This window comes from Puma concolor, chromosome A3 (genome assembly GCF_028749965.1).
Source record: "Puma concolor isolate L17-30 chromosome A3, mPumCon1.1.hap2, whole genome shotgun sequence".
In the NCBI taxonomy this organism is placed as follows: domain Eukaryota; kingdom Metazoa; phylum Chordata; class Mammalia; order Carnivora; family Felidae; genus Puma; species Puma concolor.
In genome coordinates this window covers 97767298-97792412 of record NC_141669.1, presented here as the reverse complement: position 1 = coordinate 97792412, position 25115 = coordinate 97767298, and the positions used below count along the sequence as shown (strand labels likewise).

Below are 25115 nucleotides of genomic sequence, written 5' to 3'. Positions count from 1 at the left end.
TCGAGTTAAAAGGGCACGTGAGCTGGACGAGACCACGCCTGCGGGGCGCTCACTGAACGCCCCCGACCGTGGTGTGCAACCCCGCCGCTGGAGAAGGGCGACTTCACCCAACCGCCGCCGACCTCAGCCAATCCCAGAAGGCAAACCGATCTTTCCCCCTTGACGCGTCATTTCCGCCCACCGAGAGGCGGGCCGGCACCGGTTGCGGAAGTCACAGTAGGGGTCACTGGGAAGTGTAGTCTTTGAGGCCGAGGCGTTAGAGTGGAGGTCACGGCAGGTCGAGAAGCATGTTTTGCGGACGCGGATTTAAGAAAAAAGACCGGGGATCCAGGTGCCACAGTGGTCATTCTCCACAGTGACCGGGCACATTACCCAGAAACGGCTCCCTGGGAGGGCAGTGGAAGCCGAGGGATGTCAGCCCTCGTCTGGTTGCGCGGAGCATCTTGGGAAGTGTGGTCCCGGCGCCACACCGAGGATGCTGGGGAGTGTAGTCCCGGCGCCCTACAGAAGTAGGTCCCCAGCTGGTGGCTGGAGTGACCCCTTGTTCTTTGGTGGTGCTGGCGAGTAAGGCTCCCGTGGGACCCTTGCCGCAACTGTGCCCTTCCCGGCGCGGAAAGGTAGGTCCTGAAAGGCTAGTCTTTGGGCTGAGGCTGGGGTCGGTGCAGATGGCGGGGAGAGGAGGTAGTGTGGGGACACGCTGTCGTGGCTCAGGCCGTGCTCTCCCGGATGTCTTATTTTGGGGGTGTGGGCGCGCATCTCCGAGGAACGTGGGGGAAGCTCAGCGGCGAAGTCCAGTGGTGGTGGGTGCTGGGCTTGGGCCTTTCGTCCAGGGATTCTTGTGGGTGGGGACAGGTTCGGCCTTGGCCGAAATCGCGATATTGGGAGAGGGGGTCGCTCGTGTCACAACTCCCCGGGTTTGCGGGGAGTTTAGTAAGTAGGCTTTGGGGGTCTGATAATTTCCCAGGTGGTGGTGTGGGAGCCGTCCCTGGGGCCACGTGTCTGGGGTTTGGGTGGGTGGGTGCTGATCGTCTTTTTTCGGGTGTACCCCTCAGCTTTGCCGCGGCGGGACGATGGGCAGGCTGGCTTGGCCAGACGTGCCCGAGTTGCACTGGGTGTGGAGTGGCCATTTTGGCGCGATGCTAGGCTCTCAATTTGGCTGGTCGCCCTTGGGTTCCGGCCTTGGAGGAAGAGGTCGGGCCAGGGTCCACTGGGCAAGTTTTTCAAAGGTCCCGAGGATCGTCGTTGTCCACAGGAATCCCAGATTCCCACGTCTCTGGTGTGAAAGGGCTTTGGAATTTTAAGTTCCATTTTAACTTTTTATGGAGAAATTTCAAACAGTCAGAAGTAGATAGAACTCCTTAGACCCATTACTCAAATTCAGTGCTTATCACCCAAGGAGCATTCTTGATTCTTATCATGGATACACTGAGAATCCTTGCAACCCACAGAGATTCACCATCACTGCCCTCACTGGTTAAGAATATGGCCTCTGGGGGCGCCTGGGTGGCGCAGTCAGTTAAGCGTCCGACTTCAGCCAGGTCACGATCTTGCGGTCCGTGAGTTCGAGCCCCGCGTCAGGCTCTGGGCTGATGGCTCGGAGCCTGGAGCCTGTTTCCGATTCTGTGTCTCCCTCTCTCTCTGCCCCTCCCCCATTCGTGTTCTGTCTCTCTCTGTCCCAAAAATAAATAAACGTTGAAAAAAAAATTTTTTTTTTTAAATAAATAAATAAATAAAAAAAGAATATGGCCTCTACAGCCAGATTTCATCCAGGCTCAGTCATTTTATAGCTGTGCCACCTCCGGTAAAAGACTGACCCTGCTGTGCCTCAATTCTTTCATCTGTAAAATGAAGATAATAAATTGTACTTCACTGGGTGAGGAGAAAGGTAAAACTCACAGTGCCTGGAACAGTCTCTGGTGTATACTCGTATATACTCAGGGCCCACTAAGTACTATTCTTACTAAGAACAAAGGTGAGAGAGGATCAGCTCCTGCTCAGTGTCAGCAGCGTGTCAGGGCAAGCTGTGTTCCCAGCAAGCTGTGCACAGTCTTTTCTTCTGTGATAGGTCCATTCCTCCTTAAAGGAAGGAAGGTTGGAAGAGGCCCTACCCTACTGGAGCATGAGGGTTTCCTGTAACTCTGAACGTTTTTTTGTTCTTGCTCTGCCCCCTGCAGCCCCTGCCTGCCCAGAGAGGACTGCCTGGTGGGCAAAGAGAGGACTCCCGGGCTCCTGACAATCCAGCTTCAGGTGGGGACCCTTTACCTTTTGCTTAGCGAACCACAGTGGGTTTTCTTTGCTCAGCTTTGCATCTTGTGTCCTACAATGTCCCACCCCCAGGAAAGAAGGCCCATTGTCAGGGTGACAGTTTTCACAGGGACTCTTCTTCAGACCTTTTGCCCTCATTCATGACCCCTTTGATTTCTCCATGCCTCTCTGCTTCAGTATAAACCCTGTTGATTGAGCTCAGATGCCATCCCACTGTAAAACATTCCCGGATTTCCCCAGGCAGTACTTCCAGTGTCCTTGTCAGCAGCAGAACAGTCGACACTCTCAGGACTCTTGGGCTCCCAGGCTGCACTGTGACTGTCCAACTGTCCCACTGGATCATGATGTAGTTCTTGGAGGATTGGGCACCCAATTAGACTAAGTAGGTGATGCAGTGTGAAGGCACAGAGTTGTCATTCTTGCTGGCTGGGAAGGAAGTTCACAGGGGAGATCTGATTGGAAAGGTGTGGGTTGGGTGTTAATGGAATGAGTCCTCAATGACAAGTTAGTGAGTGTGGCCTTGATCTGAGGGCAGCAGGGAGCAGAGCAGTGACGTGATTTCCCCCTCCAGCTGTTGCTCTGTGTTTTTCCTCCCCGTCAGAGCTAAGCTTGAAAGAATTGCTTCTGCTTGCCGTCTCCATGTCTGTCCTTCCTTCATCTCTTAAATGTTCCTATGAGGCCTTTTTGGCCCTCCCCACTGAAACACATTGTTGTCAAGGTGCCCATGCTCTCCCTGTGGCTAAAGCCATAGTCCGTTCTCAGCAACATTTTACATAGTTGCGTACATCCTCTTCCTTAAAATACCCTTTCACATGGGTTGCTCCTGGTTTCCGGGTTTTCCTCCTATCTCATAGGTCACTCCTCCTCTCTCTTGCCAGCTTCCCTTCTCCCAGATCCCTACTGTGGAAGGCCCTGGTTCGGTTCTTGGACTTTTCATCTTCTCCAGCCATACTGTCTCCCTTGTGACCCCATCTCCTCTCCAGGCCTTAAATGCCATCTTTGAGGTTCAGCCTAGACCCATGCCTTCCTCTCCAAATTCTAGTCGCCTGCTGTCTACTTCGAATTTCCTCCTGGGTATCTCTTGGGCATCCCAAACTTAATGTGTCCGACAGTAAACTCTGGTCACCTCCCAAACGTGCTCTGCCCAAGTGGAGTATAGACCACTCTTTCAGGGAGTTTAATAAGCTCTAATAAGGGGCAGGGACATGGCATCTCCTTCCTTCAGATTGCTCAGGCTCAAACCCTTGGAGTCACCCTTGACTCTTTCTTGCTCTTACACTCCATCCCTACTAAGCAAATCTGGACTCTAACTATCTCCAATCTCCACTGTTTCCACTGGGGCCCGGACCACCATTTCACCTCACTCACCTGGATGATCAGAGCCCTTGAATGATCCCTTTGCATCTTCCCTTGTCCCCCTAAACTATATTAGTATGGCAACCAGAGGAATCTTTTCAAATTTTTTTTTTTAACGTTTATTTATTTTTGAGACAGAGAGAGACAGAGCATGAACAGGGGAGGGGCAGAGAGAGAGGGAGACACAGAATCGGAAGCAGGCTCCAGGCTCTGAGCCATCAGCCCAGAGTCTGACGCGGGGCTCGAACCCACGGACCGTGAGATCGTGACCTGAGCTGAAGTCAGACGCTTAACCGACTGAGCCACCCAGGCGCCCCCAGAGGAATCTTTTCAAATGTCAGTCAGGGCACCTGGGTGACTCAGTTGTTTAAGCATCCGACTTTGGCTCAGGTCATGATCTCACAGTTTGTGAGTTCAAGCCCCACATTGGGCTCTCCTGCCAGTGCAGAGCCTGCTTCAGAACCTCTGTCACCCTCTCTCTCTGCCCCTCCCCCACACACAATCTCTCTCTCTCTCTCTCTCTCTCTCTCTCTCTCTCTCTCTTTCTCTCTCTCTCTCTCAGAAATAAACATTTAAATTAAAAAAATAAAATTGTTTTTAAAAAATGTCAATCAAATTGTGTCATGCATTTGCTCAAAACTCTCCAATGGCTTCTTATCCCAAAGTCAAAACCAGTATCCTGCAAAGCTGAGTCTGATCTCCCCGCCCCGTGTTTACACTTGAAATTTATCTCCCCAACGTGGTCTCAAACACAGCACCCCAGCCACAGTGAACTCTGTACCTTAACTGTGAACTGTCGCTTTTCAGAGCTACCCGCTTGGTCACTCCTTCATATCCCTCAGATTTCTACTCTGTTGCCTTGTCAGAGAGGCCATGTCGAACTGTTAGGTACAATTCCAGAACCCCACCCTGCTTCTGTTATTTTGCTCCTTCCCTGCCGTATTGGTCTTCACCTCACTCATCACTTCCTGGCATCCTGTGTGTTTTATTCATTAATTGAGTATGCCCATCTTCCTCCTCTGGACTTTCATGTCAATGAGGGCAGGTTTTTTTCCTTTGTTCACTTTTGTATCCCCAGTGTCTGAATCGTGCCTATCGTACAGTGGGAGCTTAATAAATATTTTACTGTATGAATGAACGATCCAGCCATATGTATATGGAGCCAATTCTGGTAGGAATGGATGAGGCCGACTGGAATGTTGGGAGAGGGTCTGCAGACCCTATCAGGAGAGACTGTGACCATTGTCTTACCCCAGCTGGTGTGGGAGCGGGGAGGGGTTGAGAGAGTTCTTGGAGATGGAACCGGTTGGCCCAGGTAATGGGCTTGATGTGGCAAGTGGGGAAGTAGTCCTGGTGCCTGAGTAGGCACATGGGCAAGAGGGAAGGTGCTACTGTCATTAAGTAGGTTGAAGAGGAAGACGCCATAGCATGTCTGGAAGGGTTCTGATTATTGATTGCTGCAGAACAAACCCCCCCAAAACTTAGCGGCTTAAAGAATCAGCATGCTATAATGTCTCACAAGTCTTTGTATCCACTGGGATCAGCTTAGTGGTTCTTCTGCTCTGTGTGAGTTATAGATCTGGCTGTGGCCACAGTCTCTCAGGGACTTGTGTGGGTTGGAACCTCAAAGACGGTTCCCTCACATATTTGGCCCTTTATGGGTTGACTAGAAGGCTGGGGTCAGCTGGGACAATTGGGCCTCACTCTCTCCATGTAGTATCAGGGCGTCTGCATGGTCTCTCTGGCAGAGGAGTTGAACTTCTTGCATGGTATCTTGGGCCTCCCTAGAACATAAGCTCTCCAGCCTTCCTAAGACATAAATCAGTAACTGGCACAGTGTCACTTGTGCCACATTTATTGGTTAAAACAGGAACAAGGCCAACATGCAAGAGCTCCTGATGTTTGAAGCTGGAATAATTTGAGCAAGAAAATAGTGATGATATTCTCTTGTAACTCATAGGATAAGATATGAATCCATACTGATATAAATAATTGAATAAATTTAAAAATGAGGGAGAAGGGACAGCTCTTGCTTACAGAGCAGTTAACGAATTTAGAATCAAAAAGGGAACTAGAACATCGTCATTTGGTAAATACCACAGTAATACGTCTTGCGGACACGTCCCACAGATGCATGCTGACATTAGTGAGTGGAAGTTTGAACAGAAACAGGATATTTGTATGATCTCAAAGTATCTCTCCCAAAATACTTAATTAATTATAAAAACCCAACACATCGCCTTAACCAAGTGATCAAGATCAAGGTTAATATCATCAGTAATGAGACATATGAGTATCATCAACCCCTTGATGCAGTGCACTGAAAAGGACATGACATCACTTCTCAAGTAATCTAGCCAAAAATGAACTAACCTCCTTCTGATCATGAAAAAACATCTGACAAATCCAAAATTGAGAGATATTCTTCAAAAGTGTCAAGTTCATGAAAGACAAGAAAGGACAGGAACTGTCACAAATTGGAGAAAATTAAACATACATGGCAACTAAATACAATGTGGGAACTTCATTTGAATCCTGGACCAGAAAAAGGACATTAGTGAAAAACTGACAAAATTTGGTTAAGGACTGTGGTCTAGTTAACAGTATTGTGTCAATGCTAATTTCCTGGTTTTGATCATTGTACTATGGTTTTCTAAGATGTTAACACTAGAGGAAGCTGGATGAAGGTTATATGAGAACTGATATTTTTGTACCTTCCCTGTAAGTCTAAAATCAGTTCAAAATAAAAAGTTTTAAAAATCCTTCAATCTTATATTCTTGAGTTTTGTTTTTTTTTTTTTTTAAGTAATGAATGGGTGCTGAGTTTTGTTAATAATTTTTCAGCATGCATAAAAACACTTGGTTTTTCTCCTTAGATCTGTTGATTAATAAGGTGTATTATAGCAATGGATTTCCTAATATTGACCCAATCTTGAATTTCTGGGAATTCCACTTTGTCTTGATGAAATATTTTCTTATTGTTGTGTTGGAGTCTCTTAGCCGATATTTCTAGAATTTTGCTCCAAATTCATAAGTGATAATGGTCTTTAATTTTTAATTTTTTTATAAAATTTTTTGATGTTTTGTTTTATTTTTGAGAGAGTGCAAGTGGGGTAGGGGCAGAGAAAGAGGGGGACAGAGGATCTGAAGCAGGCTCTGCACTGACAGCAGCAAGTCCGACGTGGGGCTTGAACTCACAAACTGTGAGATCATGACCTGAGCTGAAGTCAGATAGATGCTCAACCGACTGAGCCACCCAGGTGCCTAATTTTTAATTTTCCGAACTGCCATCAAGTTGAGGTGTCAACATTATAGTTGTTTTATAAAAAGAATAAGGAAGTTCCCTTCATTTTTCAGTGCTCCCGGACAGTATTTAGAGCACTGGGACTCTGGTTTGAAAGTTTGGTTGAATTCCCTCGTGACCATTTAGGGTCAATTATATTTCCTTAGAAGTTATGCTCTTCATCTAGGTGTACAATTATTTTTGGAGATCTGAAAAATACTCTTAAATTACTTTTAAAAAATGTGTTTTGGTGATTTGGTAGTTATTTCCCCGTTGTTGTTTCTTATTTGGAATATTTATGCTTTCTCTTTTCCTGATTAAGTTAGCTGTGTTTAAAATCTCCAGCTATAGGGGCGCCTGGGTGGCGCAGTCGGTTGGGCGTCCGACTTCAGCCAGGTCACGATCTCGCGGTCCGGGAGTTCGAGCCCCGCGTCAGGCTCTGGGCTGATGGCTCGGAGCCTGGAGCCTGTTTCCGATTCTGTGTCTCCCTCTCTCTCTGCCCCTCCCCCGTTCATGCTCTGTCTCAAAAATAAATAAAACGTTAAAAAAGAAAAAAAAAAAATTTAAAAAAAAAAATAAATAAAATCTCCAGCTATACATTTCCCTCACCTCGCTGTTTCCCTTTCCAAACTGGAACTTTGTGCCCATTAAACAATAATTCCCTATTTACCCTTACCCTGAGCCCCTCTCAACCACTCTTCAACTTTCTGTCCATGTGAATTTGATTACTCTAGGTACCTGATATAAGTGGAATCATACAATGTTTCTCTTTTTGTTTCTAACAGGTTATTTCACTTAGCCTAATGTCTTCAAGTTTAATCCATGTTTTAGTATGTGTCAAAACTTCCTTTGTAAGAATTTCCTTTTAATATCCATGTGTGTGTCTGTCATATTTTGTTTATCCATTCATCTGTTGATGGACACTTGGGTTGTTTCTATGTTTTTAGCTATTATGAATACTGCTATAAACATAAGTGTACAGGGCACCTAGGTGGCTCAGTCGGTTAAGTGTCTGACTCTTGATTTCAGCTCACATCATGATCTCAAGGTTGTGAGATTGAGCCCTGCCTCACACTCCATACTGGGCATGGAGCCTGCTTAAGATTCTGTCTCTTCCCCCTCTCTCTGTCCCTCCCCTACTCGTGCTTGTGCGTGCACATATGCTTTCTCTCGCAACAAAACAAAACATAAGTGTACAAATATCTGTCTGAGTCCCTGCTTCCAATTCTTTTAGGATATTCCCAGAAGTGGAATTGGTAGATTACATGGTAATTCTATTTTTAAGTTTTTGAGCAACCACTATACTGTTCTCTATAGTGGCTGCACCATTGTACATTCTGAGCACTGCCCAATAGTTGAATGATGCTTTTGATCATTATGATGGAAGTCTGGTAAATTTTTTGCTCGGAATCACTTAGGAGTCTTGTTCTTAAAAGCCTGACCATTTTTCCAGTAGATACCTTGAAGTTGGTGATTGTGAGTAAACTTCTCTGGTACTCAGAAGTAGGCCCTTTCATGTTTAGATTCAGGTCATCTATTTTTGAAGTTTTCTTGGGCTATAGCTTAAAAAAACTTTTTTTCATGTTTTATTTATTTTTGAGACAGAGAGACTGAGTGTGAGCAGGGGAGGGGCAGACAGAGAAGGAGACACAGAATCCCAAGCAGGCTGCAGGCTCTGAGCTGTCAGCACAGAGCCAGCCACAGGACTCGAACCCACCAACCATGAGATCGTGACTTGAGCCAAAGTCAGATGCTTAAGTGACTGAGCCACCCAGGTGCCCTTTGGACTATAGTTTTAAGTATACTGTTTCTTTTTTTGTTTGTATGTTTTTGTTTTCTTCTTCAGGAACTACAATTATATGGGTGATAATCCTTTTTTTGTCTGTTTTCCATTTCAACCACTTTCTCTCCGACCCATTATTTATTTCATTTTTATTCTCTTAAGTGGTTTTCCTGCTACACTTAAGTGCCCATCCTGTTTTCATTTCAATCTATTCTTCTTCAGTATCTTGTAACTTAGTTTAATTTCTTTCTGAAGTTCAATCAACTTTCATTTTGTTTGTTTCTTTCTTTTCTTTTTGGCCCATTTTTGTTTTTAGCTTTCAAATTTTGCTTCCAGTTTTGTTGAAGTATAATTGACATATAACATTGCATTAGTTTAACGTGTACAACATAATGATTTGATACATGTATATATTGGGAAATGTATCACAATAAGTTTAATTCTATCCATTTTCATAACGTAGGTACAAATTTGAATTTTTGATTCAAGATGATTTCTCATATGCCCAAATGTTTGAGGATCTTGAACTCAGCTTAGAGTTTTATTACAGCTATTTCTGTGTCACTTGTTTTTGGTAGAAATTTCTTTAGCTGAACTTTGGATTCTCATTTTCTGTTTTGGTTTTCTATACAGGAGAACTGCTCATCTGCGTTTCTATAGACAGAAATCTAGTAAATAAGATCTAGTGTGTTTCTAATTTTCTAGTTCAGGAAAACTCTTCTGTCAGTGTAGCTAGTATGGTTTCTTTACTGGATTGCAGGAGGAGGAGATATTGTGTCTTCTTCCTTCTCCTCTTCTTCTTTTCCTCCTCCTCCTCCTCCTCCTCCTCCTCCTCCTTCCTCTTCCTCTTTCTCTTCTGTTTTGCAAGGCCCTGTATTTCCGCCCCCCCCTTGCTTATTTTTCCCTTTATCTTGACATTGCCGAGAGGTGCCTTTTCCTTGCTTGTGATCCCCCTTTCCCCTGGAGCTGTACCTTCCCGAGACTTCTGTGCTCTGTCTGCCTACCCTTTTTAAGTCCTTTCCCTTTTATAAGTGCTCTGACCTATCAGTATTTTCTCATATATGGTAGCTTTTCTTTTTGGGCGGTCGTTTCCTCTCAACTAAGTCCACACAGTGCCTCTTTTCTCTCTTTCATGTAGTTTCCCTCTTAGCTCCTCTTCTGTTCCCTGATGGCTCTGTGTAGGGAGTATAAGAGATAGCTCACTGGTTTAGTGTTTTATGTCTTATTTACTTTTATTACAAGTAATTTGAAGTTAGAATATTCTCTGTCTGGGCATGCTGACAGGATGTATGTTTTGTGTAAATTACCTGTGTTTCAGTAGAAGGTTATCTAAGGTATTTAGCAATCTTTTACTTGATTGGCCTCAAGCTCTGAACTCAGTCTCACCTGTGAACAGTAGCAGACACCTACCTGCACAGCTCATTTGACCTTCCAGCCATTGTTATCCACGTTAGCTCTTTGTTGTCTTGCCTTATGTATTCAGCCAACTGTGGGAGGGGCTTGTGTAGATTTGAGGCTCCATCCTTTGTTGCTGCCACTTTTCTAGGATTATGCCGTATGGTTTCCAGGAAGTCTGGAAGCCACAGACTTTTGATCTGTTCCCCATGTGCCACATGTACTGGGGAGCGCCCTTAAATGAAAAGACAGTTAAATACAGGTCTTACCCCATGTGCGTCCTTCCTTTCAAGGATCATATCCCTTCTGGTTTCTGACTGCTTCTGGTTGTAGTGTCTTCAAATAGTTGTTTTTTATATTTTGAGTAGGGTTTATAGTTGTTAGTAAGAGGGTTAGTTTGATAGAAGCTGTGCTCAGTATCAGAATCTAATGCTACTCGTTCTTTTTATAAAAAAAAAAAAAAAAGACATTTTCTTCTGCTTTTCTTAGTTTTTGTTTTTCTCCTACTTTCTGGAGTAGAGGTTGTTTTTTTTAAACCCAGTACATTGACACTTCAAAAAACTGGAGTCAAGTATTTCCCCTTTGTGGTTTCTTATTTTGAATATTTACATTTTCTCATTTCCTAAAATACCTGTGTTCATTTCACTAATTTTTAAGAAGTTAAGATTTCACTTATTATACTTTTTTCTGTTCATTAATTTATGTTCTTGTCTTTATTGAAATATCTAAAGCTATACATTTCCCTCACCTCACTGTTTTAAATAAATCTCACACATCCATAGTGTTTTCATTGTTTTTAGAAATTCTGTGGTTTCATTTGTTTTCCCTTTACCTCCTGCCTAATGCAACATTCAGTAAACTTTTTCTACTTCCCTTTTCTCTTCTCCCATTTTAGTGGCATTTCTACTTTATCTGGACACGTAGGCCTTATACCATTAGTATATATTTTTCTTCCCCATTCTTACCCACCATTTAGTGCTAGATCTACAATTATGTATATTAAATGCTCACTATCAGGTCTTTACCTGGTTTTCCCTGCCCTGTCCTATTATGTCTAATGTTCATCTTCCAGTAGATTCCTCACAAAGAGCTCATGACTATAGAATTCCTCAAACTCTTGCATGTGTACAACTGTTTTCCTATAGTCATCTTACTTGAAGAATCCCTTGGATGAATCAAGTGTTACCAAAAGTGTGGAAAGGGGCACACTTATTGTGTAGTCATTGGGATTGTAAATTGGTCGGCCTTTGGAGGGCAATTTGGCAGTGTGAGCATATGTTTGGTATTAAGTCCAGTAATTACACTCCTTTAGCACTCATACAGAAATACTGACATGTTTGCAAAAAGGTTTGCAAAAAGGTATTGCTTTTAACTTTCTAGTGATAAACACTACAGTCTGTCAGTTGACAGAGGAACACTTTGTTGAAGAAAATGTGGTCTGCTGATGGACGTAGTATGAGTTATCAATAAGTGGAGTAGAGGAGCATGGGTCGCTTAGTCGGTTGAGTGTTTGACTCTTGTTTTCAGCTCAGGTCAGGATCCTGGGGTCTTTGGATTGAGCCCTACATTGGCCTTTGTGCTGAGTGTGGAGACTGCTTAAGATTCTGTCTTTCTCTCTTCCTCTACCCCTCTCCCCTACTCATGCTTTCTCTCTCTCTCTCTCTCTCTCTCTCTCTCTCTGTCTCTCTCTCTCATAAAAAATAAGGGGCACCTGAGTGGCTAAGTCTATTGAGCTTCCAACTTCTGCTCAGGTCATGATCTTGCAGTTCACAAGTTTGAGCCCCACATCTCTACTGTCAGCACAGACCCTGCTTTAGATCCTCTGTTCCCCTCTCTCTCTGTGCCTCCCCTGCTTGCACATTCTCTCTCTCTCTCTCTCTCAAAAATAAACAAACATTTTAATAAAGTAATAATAATTAAAGAATTGAGTTAGGTCTGTGAGTATTGGTGTACACATAACCCCAAAATATTAAATGCACACAAGTCAAAGAATTATACAGATGGTTTTTATTTATAGGAAAGTAACATTATTTGCATGTGTACCCAAATATGAATGAAAATGAAGAGACAATATTATAAATCAAAGAGTACTCATGAAATAGTTAACAGCAGTTACCTGAATGTGGGCCTGGGGCAGAGTCCAGAAAGAGAACTGAACTTTTTCCTTTATAATCTTCAGACTACTCTGGATTCTTTCTAACACTAACAGATTTTAATTACCTGTATAATTAAATAGAATGAAGTTAAGCCACAAAAATACATTTGTTGAAAAATGTCTTCTCACTTCCCTTATGAGTGATTTGCAGTTTTATTTTACTTCTTTCCTGACCACTTCATCCAAGTCATAATATTTATTAGTTTAATTTGAGTTGTCATACTTTATTCTTTTAGAATTGATACTTCATTCTTACCAGTTTCTGTCCCCAGGTATTGCTTTCGATTTTGCTAATTTTGTTCTCAATACAGTGTTGTTGTGTTTTTTTCTGTCCTGGCTATCCAATGAAAAATTGTATACTTTTTGCCTTTTTAATGAGAAAGCGCAAAAATAAAGGAGACAGTAGCATAATTACCATCCTTATGTACATCATCTTGATTTAACATTTCTTAATGCTTTACCATATTGCATAAGCTTTTTTGGTGGTGTTTAAGAATTTTAAAATAACTCTTTATTAACAGAAGAATTTCAAACATGTTCAAAAGAAGCAAGAATATTATAATAAAGCCTCAGCTTTAACAGCCATCACCATGTTGCAATCTTTGTTTCTTGTTTTTGTCTCATTTTTTTCTAAAATGTTTTTAATCATTTTCATCCATAAATACTTTAATATGTATTTCTTTGGAAAAACAACAGAATACCATTTTCACAACTCTTCAAATTCATAATACTGCATTTAATATCACCTACTGCCAAATAAATGGCTTCAGAAATTTCCTTTTATGTTTAATTTGTTTTGATCAGGAGAGTTTGGAACTGACCCTGCTGAAGGCTTGGCTCCCTGGACCTTTTTCCAGGGCCCTGATAGGGAATCAGCCTGTTACATTCCCCATCACACCACGCTTCCCCCTTCCCCCAAGTGAGGCCCTGCCTCACTGACGGGGAGAGCATTTCCACCTGACACCCTTTCATTTCTGTTTTCCTTACCCAGATCTGCCTTCTGAGATATCATCCTTCTTTAGGGATACCAGGAAAAATGGCCACAGGGTCCCGGAAAGCCAGGGTAATGGTGAGTGTTTTCTGTATTTCCATACTGGCTGTTTCAGGATGGACACATTCTCTTATCCTGACTGCCTTGATGATACCTGGCAGAATCTAGCATTAGTCCTGGAGGTATGATTTACCTTACCTGAAACCTGTTCGACCCATGACTTAAGTCATTCACCAAGTGGCTAACTCTGAACAACACACAGTTCTATAGGGCAGGATAGAGTCTGTATTCCTTTCTTCAGCTTTAAAACTTTTACAAGCTGAGAGTGACATCAGGGAAAATGAGGTAGGAAGCACCCAGAATCTGTCTAATGTAATATTTTGGAACTCTGGAGTCTAGTTGAATGCTTGCAGCTTCCAAAGGAAGGCTTGGAACAGTCAGTTTCAGCTCTTAGTGCAGTAACCATCACCCACCCCCATCCCCATGGCAGAAATCCATGCATGTGTACCTGGAGCAGTTTGACAGCTTGTGGAAGCCAGGGTGGACAGTAAGGACCTTGTCCTCCAAATATCGAGGACCTGTGCTCTGATTGCTGCTTCTGATTACATAAGTGGGAACCATTGTTACAACTCCTTCTGACTGAAGTAGGGGATTTAAAGAACTAGATCCTGGCAGGGTTTTTTTTCCCCTTTATTTTTTCCCTTTTTTCCCCTTTTGGGAGCCAGACATTTTAAGACTAGAACATCCAAAAGAACTGCACATACAGGTTATTTAGAAAGTTACCATGCATGCCTATGGAAAAGCACAGGATCAGAAAAGCATAAGAAAGACCTGAGGAAACCCTAGGTTTACACCTTAGGCTGAATCTCAGTGCAGATGGCATACAGCAGTTTTAAAATCCAGAAAATACTGAAGAATCTGAGTTCTAAAGCGGCCATATTAAAAGATTCAGATATCCAGTTTTACACACACACAAAATCATGAGGCATACAAAGAAACAGGACAGTACAGTCCATTCAAAGGAAAAAAATAAATCAATAGAAACTCCCTGATAAAGGCCAGATGGTGGACTTACTAGGCAAAGACTTTAAAAGAGCTGTCTTAAAGATTCTCTGGGCTAAAGGAAGATGAAAGTGGAAAGTGGAAAGTCAAGAGAATTATGTTAGGACAAAATGGAAATATCAATAAAGAGAAAACTTAAAAAGGAACTAAGAAGCTCAACAAATTCCAGGTAGGATAAGCTATCAAAGAGACCCACACCACAATACAATGTAATCAAACCCTTGAAAGCCAAAGGCAACAGAAAATCTTGAAAGCAGCAAGAGAGAAGCAGTGTGTCACATACAAACTGTCCTCTAAAATCAGCAGATTTCTAATCAGTAACTTTCGAAGCCAGAAGACAATGGGTTGATATATTCAGTTCTGAAAGAAAAAAAAACAAAAAACAAAAAACTGTCAACCAGGAATTCTATATCCAGCAAAACTGTCCTTCAAAAGTAAGGGAGAAGTCATTCTCAGAAAAATAAGAGGTGATACAGTTTTCAGCCACTAGACTTGCCTTGCAAGAAATGCTAATGGGAGTCTTTCAGGTTGCAGTATGAGGATACTAGACAGTTACTTGATGCTATATGAAGAAATAGTTCTACAGTAAAAATAAATAAATCTGCACTTATATAAGCTAGTGTTATTGTCACTTTGGTTTACTACACTTTTTCTTTTCTGCATGATTTAAGAGACTAATGCCTTAGCAAAAAACGCAATTGTGAGTCTATATTTTTGGACACATGATGCATACAGGTGTAATTTTATGACTTTAATAACGACATGAGGTGAAGATGGAGCTATATGAGAGAAGAATTGTGTATTGAAGTTAAACTGATATCAATTCAGATTAGGGTCTTACAACTTTAGGGTGTTAAATTTAATCACTGTGATAACTATAATGAAAATAGATATAGAATGTACACTAAAGGAAATAAGAGGGGAATTTAATGTACTAAAATCAACTAAATAACAAGACAGTAATGCAGGAAATGATGTTCAGAAAAGCTACAACTCATGTTGAAAACAAATAGCAAAATGGCGGAAGTCCCTTCTTATCAGAAGTTACATAGTATGTAAACGTATTAAACCCTCCAGTCAAAACACAGGATTTTGCACAATGTATAACAACAACAACAATAAAACTATGATCCAACTATACACTGTCTATAAGAGACTCGCTTTAGATTCAAAGACACAAATACATTGAAAGCAAAAGGATAGCAAATGATACTCCATGCAAATAATGACCAAGAGAGAATAGAGGTGGCTATACCAGTATGAGAAAAATAGATTTTCAGCCAAACAAGATTACAAAGGTAAGACATTATACATTAATAAAAAGTTCAGTGCAGTAAGTGGATATAAAAATTCTGCATACTTACCTACCTAATAACAGACCCTCAAAATACATGAAGCAAAAGTTGATAGAATTAAAAGGTGATATCGACAGTTCTACAGCAATAGTTGGAGGCTTCAATACCCCACCCTCAACAATGGATAGAGCAACCAGACAGAAGTAAGGAAACAGAGGACTTGAAGAACACAATAAACTAACCAGAACTAACAGACCTATACAGAACACCCTGCTTGACAACAAAGTACCCCTGGGACCTGGGACATTCTCCAGGATAGACCATATGTTACACAACAAATTAAGTCTCAATAGATTTATTTAAAAGATCTGTGTATCTTCTCTCGCAGTGGGATGAAGTTAGACCAATAACAGAAGGAAAATGGACAGTTCACATATTTGTGGAAATTAAACAACACGCTCCTGAACAACCAGTGGACCAAAGAAGAAATCACAGTGGAAATTAGAAAATACTTACAAACACAGGCATCTGGGTGGCTTAGTCGGTTGAGCGTCCGACTCTTGATTTCAGCTGAGCTCATGATCTCATGGCTCATGGGATTGAGGCCTGTGTTGGGCTCTGTGCTGGCAGCATGGATCCTGCTTGGGATTTTCTCTCTCCCTCTCTCAAAAGAAATAAACATTAAAAAATATTTATAAACAAATAAAAACAAAATACAGCATACCAAAACTTGTGGGATACAGCAAAAGAAGTGCTACGAGGGAAATTTATAGCTACAATATGTATATTGAAAAGGAAAAAGATTGTCAGGAAACAATGTAGTTTTACAACTTAAGAGTCTAGAAAAAGAACAAACTAAACCCAAGGTAGCAGATGGAAAGAAATAATAAAGAACAGAGTTAAATATAGAAAATCAATAAAACAAAAAAATTGGTTCTTCAAAAAGTTTACCAAAACTGAAAACTTTTAGCTAGCTCGATTGAGAAAACAAATGGGCTCAGATTGCTAAAATCAGAAACAAAAGTGGGGCATTACTGCTGATTCTGTGGAAATGAGGATTATGTGAGACTGTTATGAACTATAGTGCCCCAACAAACTGGACCGCCTAGCTAAAATGGACAGCTTCTTAGAAACAGAATAACTTCAGGACAGAATCATTAAGAAATAAAATTCCTTAATAGAATAGTAAGGGGATTGAATCAGTAATCAAAAGCTCCCAACAAAGAACAGCCCTGGACATGATACCTTCACAGGTGAATTCTACCATACATTTAAAGAAAAACAATTCTCAAACATTTCCCCCCAAAAGGAAAGAAGGAACACTACCTAGCTAATTCTGTGAGCATCACTGTGGTACCAAAGCCAGAAAAAGACAATAAGGGAAACTACAGGCCAATAATCCCTTATGAATACTGGTGCAAAAATTCTCAACATAATTCTAGCAAACCAAATTCAGCATATTAAAAGAATTATATGCTTTTCTATGTTAGTAAAAGAATTCTATGTTGCTGTATAGAATTAGACACCATATTAAAAGAATTCCACTGACCAAGTGGGATTTAGTCCTAGAATGCTAGGATGCTTCAACATATAAACATCCGCAAATATACCACATTAACAGATGAAAGGCAAAAACCTCAAGATCATCTCAACTGATGCAGAAAGTATTTGACAAAATCCAGCACTCTTTTATGATTAAAATACTCAATAAACTAGGAATAGAAGGAAACTACCTGAACATAATAAAGGTCATATGTGGAAAACTCACAGCTAACATACTCCATGGTGGAAGACTAAAAGCTTTTTCTGTAAGATTAAATATGACAAATAAGCTCACTTCTGCCACTTCTGTTGAACACAGTATTGGAAGTTCTAGCCAGAGTAAGTAGGCAAGAAAAGTTGAAAGAAAGAAAGAAAGGAAGGAAGGGAGGGAGGGAGGGAGGAAGGAAGAAATCTAAATCAGAAAGGAAGAAGTAAAATTATCTGTTTGCAAATGACACACAAAAACCTGTTAGAACTAATACACAAATTCAACAAAATAGCAGGAAACAAAATTAACACACAAAAATCAGCTGCATTTCTACAACACTAACAATGAACAATCTGAAAAGGGAATTAAGAAAAACTTAATAGCATCAAAAAGAATAAAATACTTAAAAATTAGCTTAAGCAAGGAGGTGAAAGATTTGTACATTGAAAGGTACAAAACCTTGCTGAAATAATTAAAGAAATGGAAAGACACCAAGTTAATGAATGGAAATTTTAATATTGCTAAGATGACAATAGGACCCAAGTTGATTCAGTGCAATCGCTACCAAAATCCCAATGACTTTTTTTTTCCCCAGAAATAGAAACGTTCATCTTAAAATTCATATGAAATTTCAAAGGACTCTGAATAGCCAAAACAGTCTTGAAAAGGAACAAACATGCAGGGCTTACACTTCTTGATTTCAAAGTTTACTACAAAGCTACAGTCATCCAAGCTGTGTGGTACTGGGATAAAAACAGAATTATGGACTGATGGAATAGAACAGAGAGCCCAGAAATAAACCTTATGTATATGGTCAAATGATTTTGGACAAGAGTACCAAGACCATTCAATGTGGAAAGGACAATCTTATTTAATAAATATTGCTGGGGATACCTACATGCAAAAGAATATAGTTGGACCATTACCTCACTCCATATACAAAGATGAACTCAAAATGGAGCAAAGACCTAAAAGATAAGAACTGAAACTATGAAACTCTTTGGAAAAAAACAAGGGAAAACCTTCATGAAACTGGATTTAGTGATGATTTCTTGGACATTACACAAAAAATCCGGGCAACAAAAGAAATAAAACAGAAAGTTGATCATCAAAATTTAAAATTTCTGTGCAAATATATTTGCAAATCACTTATAAGTGATTAATATTCAGAATATATAAAGAACTGTAACCCAACATGAAAATACAAACACCCCAATTCAACCACGGACCAAGAACTTGAAGATATTTTGCAAAGAAGTTATACAAATGGCATATAAGCACATGCAAAGATGCTTATCATCACCAGTCGTTAGGGAGATGCAAATTAAGTCCACAATGAGGTACCACTTTGCACCCATTAGATGGCTGTCATCAAAAAAAAGCAGCAAGTGTTGGTGAGGATGTGGAGAAATTAAAACACGTCTGCATTGCTGGGTAGGGATGTAAAGTGATGTAGTTGCTGTGGAAAACTGGTTCCTGAAAAAAGTGAACATGACATTACCATTTGCTCTTGTAATTTCACTTCTGGGTATATACCCCGGGGAATTGAAAGCAGGTCATTAGATACCAATTTGCAAGGTAGTATTATTGATAGTGGTTAAAAAGTGAATACAAACCAAATGTCCATCAGTAGATGAACAGTATTTACATAAAATTGAGTATTTTTTTAGTCTTGAAAAGGGAGGAAATTCTGAGTTTGTGCTTCCGCATGAATGAACCTTGAAATTAGCCAGACACAAAAGGACAAATATTGTGTGATTCCACTTATTTGAGTATGGAGAATAACCACATACATAGAGATAGGAACTAAATGGTGGTTACCAGGGTTTGAGAGGAGGAGGGAGTTATTCTTTCATGGTGACAGTTTCGGCATGGGATGATGAACAAGTTCTAGAGACGGAGAGTGGTGATGGTTGTACACTTAATGCTACTGAAATGTACATTTAACATGGTAGCTATAGTAAAATATTTGTTATGTATATTTTACAGTAAAAATGAAAAATTCTACAGACTGCTACACTCCACCTATTCTGTATTCTACCTTTTATTCCTCCCGGGTTGTCTTCCCTGTCCACGTTGTGGCTTCCTTCCTTCCTTTGCTCACAGTGTCTTCTTCTCTGCTCCCCATATGCTTCATCTGGAATACCTAGAACTTCCCTCTCCTCTTGACTCCTACCCATCCTTTAAGATAAGTTCCTGGGGCTGCCTCAGGATACCTTTCCTGATATCTGTGTCCTCCATTTTTAAATAGTGTTAAGGAGATGAGTAAAACTGGGCAGGGGAATGAGAACAAATGTAGAGATGAATTTGTAGGTCGAGTGGCCAAGAAGGTCCACCCGGAGCATACACAGTGTGGGGCTGTAAATTTAATGTAGTATTGTCTACATTTCACTTGTTGACCTCAGAAGTGAACCCCAAACCCAGGTAGTACGTTCAACCCCATGCACTTCACCAGTACCCACTTGTGCCTCTCAGATCCAAGGAAGCCAAGAGACCATGGGATTTAGGGAAAGGACTGAGTTACCGTTTAGCCTGTGCCACTATTGAATTGTATAAACTTTAGTCATTCAGATGCGTCAATACTAACGTGATTGGTAATATTATTTAATCATTTAAATTCTGAAAAAGTCTGTTATGCTTTACTTTCATTTAATTTTTATATGTTATTTCCTCTTCTTTCTGCCTCGATTTAAAGCTCTTAAAAGTTAGGGACCCTTTTTGCACATATTCTCCAAACAGCCCACCCAAGATCTTGAACGTAGTAGACTCTCAAGTGTTGTTGGCTGGATAGCAACAGAGGTTTAACACGTGGCATCAGGGTCACAATCAAAGGCAGAATCTTAATAGCTCACCTGCCTCCCACAGGGCAACCCTCTGCCTTCCCCTCACCCTGAGTCATGGGCAAGGCTGGCTCCTCAGTGAGCAGGACTGTGTTTTCTGTTACAGGCACACATGGCATTCAGAGATGTGGCTGTGGATTTCAGCCAGGAGGAGTGGATGCTGCTGAGCCCTGCTCAGAGATCCCTGTACAGGGAGGTGATGCTGGAAAACTACAGCAACCTGGTCTCACTGGGTAAGCCCTGGAATCTCTGAGGACTCACCTTCTTGCTGCTGGGCATTTTAGGCTATGCTTGAAGTAGCCATCTCGCTTTCTGAGTTGGCCCTTGAACCCATTAACCTACAGCCACCTTGTTTTCTTGTGAACAGGAATTCCGGTTACTAAACCAAAACTTATCACGCAGCTGGAGCAAGGGAAGGAAACCTGGAGAGAGGAGAGAAAATGCTCACCAGCCACCTGTCCAGGTGAGTGGGGAAGGCTAGGCAAATGGAGCACAGGGCTTCAGGTGGCTCAGGGAGTGGGAGAAAGGAGGCATCACTCAGGTGCTGGAGAGGGCAGCCGTTCTCCTGACTCCTGAACGTTGTTTGCATTGCCGGGCGAGGCCTCCCTTCCAGACCTTCATCCTCACCCGAGTGCAGGGCTGTGTCTTCCTCCTCTTGTAAGGACACATTGGATCAGGCCTCTACCCTTGTGACCCCCTTTAACCTTAATTACCTCTTTAAAGGCCCCATTTCCAGGGCACTTGGGTGGCACAGTCGGTTAAGCGTCCAACTCTTGATCTCAGCTCAGGTCATGACCTCACAATTTGTGAGTTCGAGCCCCACGTCGGGCTCTGTGCTGACGGTGTGGAGCCTGCTTGGGATTCTGTCTCTCCTCTCTGCCCCTCCCCCACTTGTGCGCTCTCACGCGCATTCTCTCTTTCTCTCAAAATAAATAAATAAACTTTAAAAAAATTTTTAGAAAAAGCTAAGTAACAAGCCCCATTTCCAAATACAGTAACATTCTATATAGGATAGAATACTGGAATATAAATGTATATACAGTTGGTTTTTAAAGTTCGGTTCATTGATCAAGGAAAATTGTGTTCAGGTTGGTCTAGTACAATCAATACCTGGTTTCTCAAATTGTTTGGTTATTTGTTGCATTCAGATGACTAGAACCAGCTTTGATGAAACAATTACAGTCAATGTTAACATCTTCTATACGTGAGGTGCTAGAAGAAGAAATCTATATTGATGTCTGGGAAAATTTTAATTTAGATTAATTTTGAAAATTAACAGGGCTTCAACTGGTCAGGGGCACCAGGAGGGAACATCTTTAAGTCAGTGGGGGACTAGACTGTGTTCGTGTTGTCCATTGCTGAAAACCTTGTAGAAATTCTGGCACAAAGTCATCCTCTAATACATTTTTGTTAGTGAGTGGGGGACCTCCAGGCATCTCACACACAATTCTTGAACCGTTTGTATGCTGCTTCCTATACTAGGGGCTCTCCAACCTGAATGACCACTCTCTCCATCTGTCCCTTTGTCCTCATGGGGAAATAGGGAAAGACATGACATTTACATATGGGTCCTCTGGTTAGATCTCTCTCAGAGAAAATACTTGTGGACACAGTTTATGTCGTGTGGGTGGTTGTTAGAAGGTAATTGTAATAGCAGGGAAAGACTGTTACCTATTGGCCCCATTTAAAGAGCTGAGGGGTGCCTGGCTGGCTTGGTCAGAGGAACACATGACTCTTGATCTCAGGGTTGTGAGTTCAAGCCCCATGTTGGGTGTGGAGATTACCAAAAAAAATAAACTTAAAAAGAAAAAATGTTTTATTTATTTATGGTTTTTTTTTAACCTTTATTCATTTTTTTTTTTTAATTTTTTTAACGTTTATTTATTTTTGAGACAGAGAGAGACAGAGCATGAACGGGGGAGGGTCAGAGAAAGAGGGAGACACAGAATCTGAAACAGGCTCCAGGCTCTGAGCTGTCAGCACAGAGCCCGACGCAGGGCTTGAACTCACGGACCGCGAGATCATGACCTGAGCCGAAGTCGGCTGCTTAACCGACTGAGCCACCCAGGCGCCCCAATTCATTTTTGAGAGACAGAGACAGAGCATGAGCCAGGAAGGGGCAGAGAGACGGGGAGACACAGAATCCGAAGCAGGCTCCAGGCTCCGAGCTGTCAGCACAGAGCCCGACGTGGGGCTCGAACTCATGAGCTGCAAGATCACGACCCAAGCCAAAGTCAGACGCTCAACCAACTGAGCCACCCAGGTGCCCCAAAAAGAAAAAAATTTTTAATAAAAAATTAAAGAGCCAAAACCACCTGTGCTATTTTATAGCTGGCCACATAGAAGAGGCTGAGTAGCAGGTTTTCTTTTGTTTTTTGTTTTTTGCTTTTTGAGAGAGAGCACACATGCAAGAGAAGGGGAGGGGCAGAGAGAGAGGGAGACAGAGGATCCAAAGCAGGCTCTGTGCTGACAGCAGAGAGCCCGATGTAGGGCTTGAACTCATGAACCGTGAGATCATGACCAGAGCCGAAGTCAGACACTTAACTGATTGAGCCATCCAGGCACCCCAGGATGTGGGTTTTCTGAGCCTGGAAAAGTAGGTGATTTAAAGGAAGTCTTGACCGGGTAGCACTCAAGTTGTAAGCATTTTGAAGCACAGGGAATCAAGTCTCCCCGTCAGACTAGGCAGAATTGCTCAGGCTGCCTCACTGAATCTCAATTCTGACTCCAACTTCTCTCTCTGCAGCAGAACCAAAGCCGGAACTCCACCTGTGTCCTTTCTGCCCTTCGGATTTTTCCAGTCAGAAGTTCCACATGCAACACATGCTGTGTAACCATCCCCCCTGGGTCTTTACGTGCTTGTGTGCAGAAACTCCTGTCAAGCCAGGGGACCCCTGCCCAGGGGACCAGAAGCAGCAGCAACCAGCCTCTGATCGAGATTCCTGGAGTGATAAAGCAGAAGGCCAAGAGAGAGAAGATCCCAAGCCTCTGTTTGGCAAGACAAAGAAAAGGACTTCGGGAACGTTCTCCAGGGCACCCCAGAGGCAGCCAGTGAGCTCTAGGAGTGGCATCAAAGGGGTGGAAATCAAGTCCAGCCCCGCTCCAGCGGGGAGCCCTGGGGAAGCGGACAGACTGTTGAAGAGGATAGAAGTCTTGGGATTTGGGACGGTCAACTGTAGAGAGTGTGGACTGGGCTTCAGCAAAATGACAAACCTGCTCAGTCACCAGAGGATTCACTCCGGGGAGAAGCCGTACGTGTGTGGGGTGTGTGAGAAGGGCTTCAGTCTGAAGAAGAGCCTTGCCAGACACCAGAAGGCCCACTCGGGGGAGAAACCTATTGTGTGCAGGGAGTGTGGCCGAGGATTTAACCGGAAGTCAACACTTATCATACACGAGAGGACTCACTCGGGCGAAAAGCCTTATATGTGCAGTGAGTGCGGGCGAGGCTTCAGTCAGAAGTCAAACCTCATCATACACCGGAGGACACACTCAGGGGAGAAGCCCTACGTGTGCCGGGAGTGTGGGAAAGGCTTTAGCCAGAAGTCTGCTGTCGTGAGACACCAGAGGACACACTTAGAGGAGAAGACCATTGTGTGCAGTGATTGTGGGCTGGGCTTCAGTGACCGGTCGAACCTCATCTCACACCAGAGAACACACTCGGGGGAGAAACCTTACGCCTGCAAGGAGTGCGGGCGCTGCTTTAGGCAGAGGACGACCCTTGTCAACCACCAGAGGACACACTCCAAAGAGAAGCCTTACGTGTGTGGAGTGTGTGGACACAGCTTTAGCCAGAATTCAACCCTCATCTCACACAGGCGGACACACACCGGGGAGAAGCCCTATGTGTGCGGGGTGTGTGGGCGCGGCTTTAGTCTGAAGTCACACCTCAACAGACACCAGAACATACACTCAGGGGATAAGCCCATCGTGTGCAAGGATTGTGGGCGAGGCTTCAGCCAGCAGTCAAATCTCATCAGACACCAGAGGACACACTCAGGGGAAAAGCCCATGGTGTGTGAGGAGTGCGGGCGAGGCTTCAGCCAGAAGTCAAACCTCGTTGCACACCAGAGGACACACTCAGGGGAAAAGCCGTATGTGTGCAGGGAGTGTGGGCGAGGCTTCGGTCACCAGGCAGGTCTCATCAGGCACAAGAGGAAACACTCGAGGGAGAAGCCGTACATGTGCAGGCAGTGTGGACTAGGCTTTAGCAACAAGTCAGCTTTAATCACACATAAACGGGTACATTCAGAAGAGAAGCCTTGCGTGTGCAGAGAGTGTGGCCAGGGCTTTATCCAGAAGTCACACCTCGTCTTACATCAGATGACACACCAGGGGGAGAAGCCTTATGTGTGCAAGATGTGCGGCCAAGGCTTCAGCCAGAAGTCCCACCTCAGCAGACACAGGAGGACGAAATCTGTCCACTACAAACCGCCACTCACGCCTGACTCTGAGGCCTGTTCCGGACAGTCTCCCGACCTCTTACACTCTCTTTGAAAGTGCAGATGGTGAGGAGGACTGAGTAATCAAGATTGTTACACTTCCTTGAATTGAAGTAGAGAAATGCGTTCCATAAGCGGTCAAAGGACATTTGACTCAGTTCACTTTCTCCACACTAAGTCTTCATGTTTTGTGACCTTTTGTTCTAATAAACATTGCTTCTTTACAAATCTGTGACCTTGACTGCGCACCTCATTCACTCATCTGTAAAGATAGGGAATAAGGAGTGGTGCAGATACCTTGGACTCCGAAGTCCACTCATTTTTTGTTTTTTTGTTTTGTTTTTTTTTTAATTTACATCCAAGTTAGTTAGCATATAGTGCAACAGTGATTTCAGGAGTAGATTCCTTAGGGCCCCTTACCCATTTAGCCCATTCCCCACTCCCTCCAGTAACCCTCTGTTAGTTCTCCGTATTTATGAGTCTTTTATGTTTCATCCCCCT

At 42.7% G+C, this 25115-nt stretch overlaps 1 protein-coding gene across 5 annotated transcripts; it reads left to right on the top strand.

The window, feature by feature from the left end:
- Positions 1-262: 262 nt before the first annotated feature.
- Positions 263-24849, top strand: ZNF133 (zinc finger protein 133). Of its 5 annotated transcripts, none has more exons than XM_086701609.1 (6): positions 263-617; positions 2175-2247; positions 13229-13306; positions 20282-20408; positions 20543-20638; positions 22925-24849. In XM_086701609.1, the coding sequence occupies exons 3-6, from the start codon at positions 13274-13276 to the stop codon at positions 24667-24669; spliced, it is 2001 nt and encodes a 666-aa protein (XP_086557735.1). In that variant the 5' UTR covers positions 263-617; positions 2175-2247; positions 13229-13273; the 3' UTR covers positions 24670-24849. The 5 variants fall into 5 exon arrangements, with proteins under 5 accessions (XP_086557735.1, XP_086557733.1, XP_086557734.1 ...); XM_086701607.1 differs by having other exon boundaries at positions 264-617; positions 22922-24849; XM_086701608.1 differs by lacking the exon at positions 2175-2247 and having other exon boundaries at positions 264-617; positions 22922-24849.
- The last annotated feature ends 266 nt before the right edge of the window (positions 24850-25115 follow it).

Coding starts and splice junctions, on each gene's coding strand:
- ZNF133 (XM_086701608.1), top strand. CDS start 13,274: ATGGCCACAGGGTCCCGGAAAGCCAGGGTAATG. Junction 13,307..20,281: donor CCCGGAAAGCCAGGGTAATG/GTGAGTGTTTTC, acceptor TTTCTGTTACAG/GCACACATGGCATTCAGAGA. Junction 20,639..22,921: donor CTCACCAGCCACCTGTCCAG/GTGAGTGGGGAA, acceptor CTCTCTCTGCAG/CAGAACCAAAGCCGGAACTC.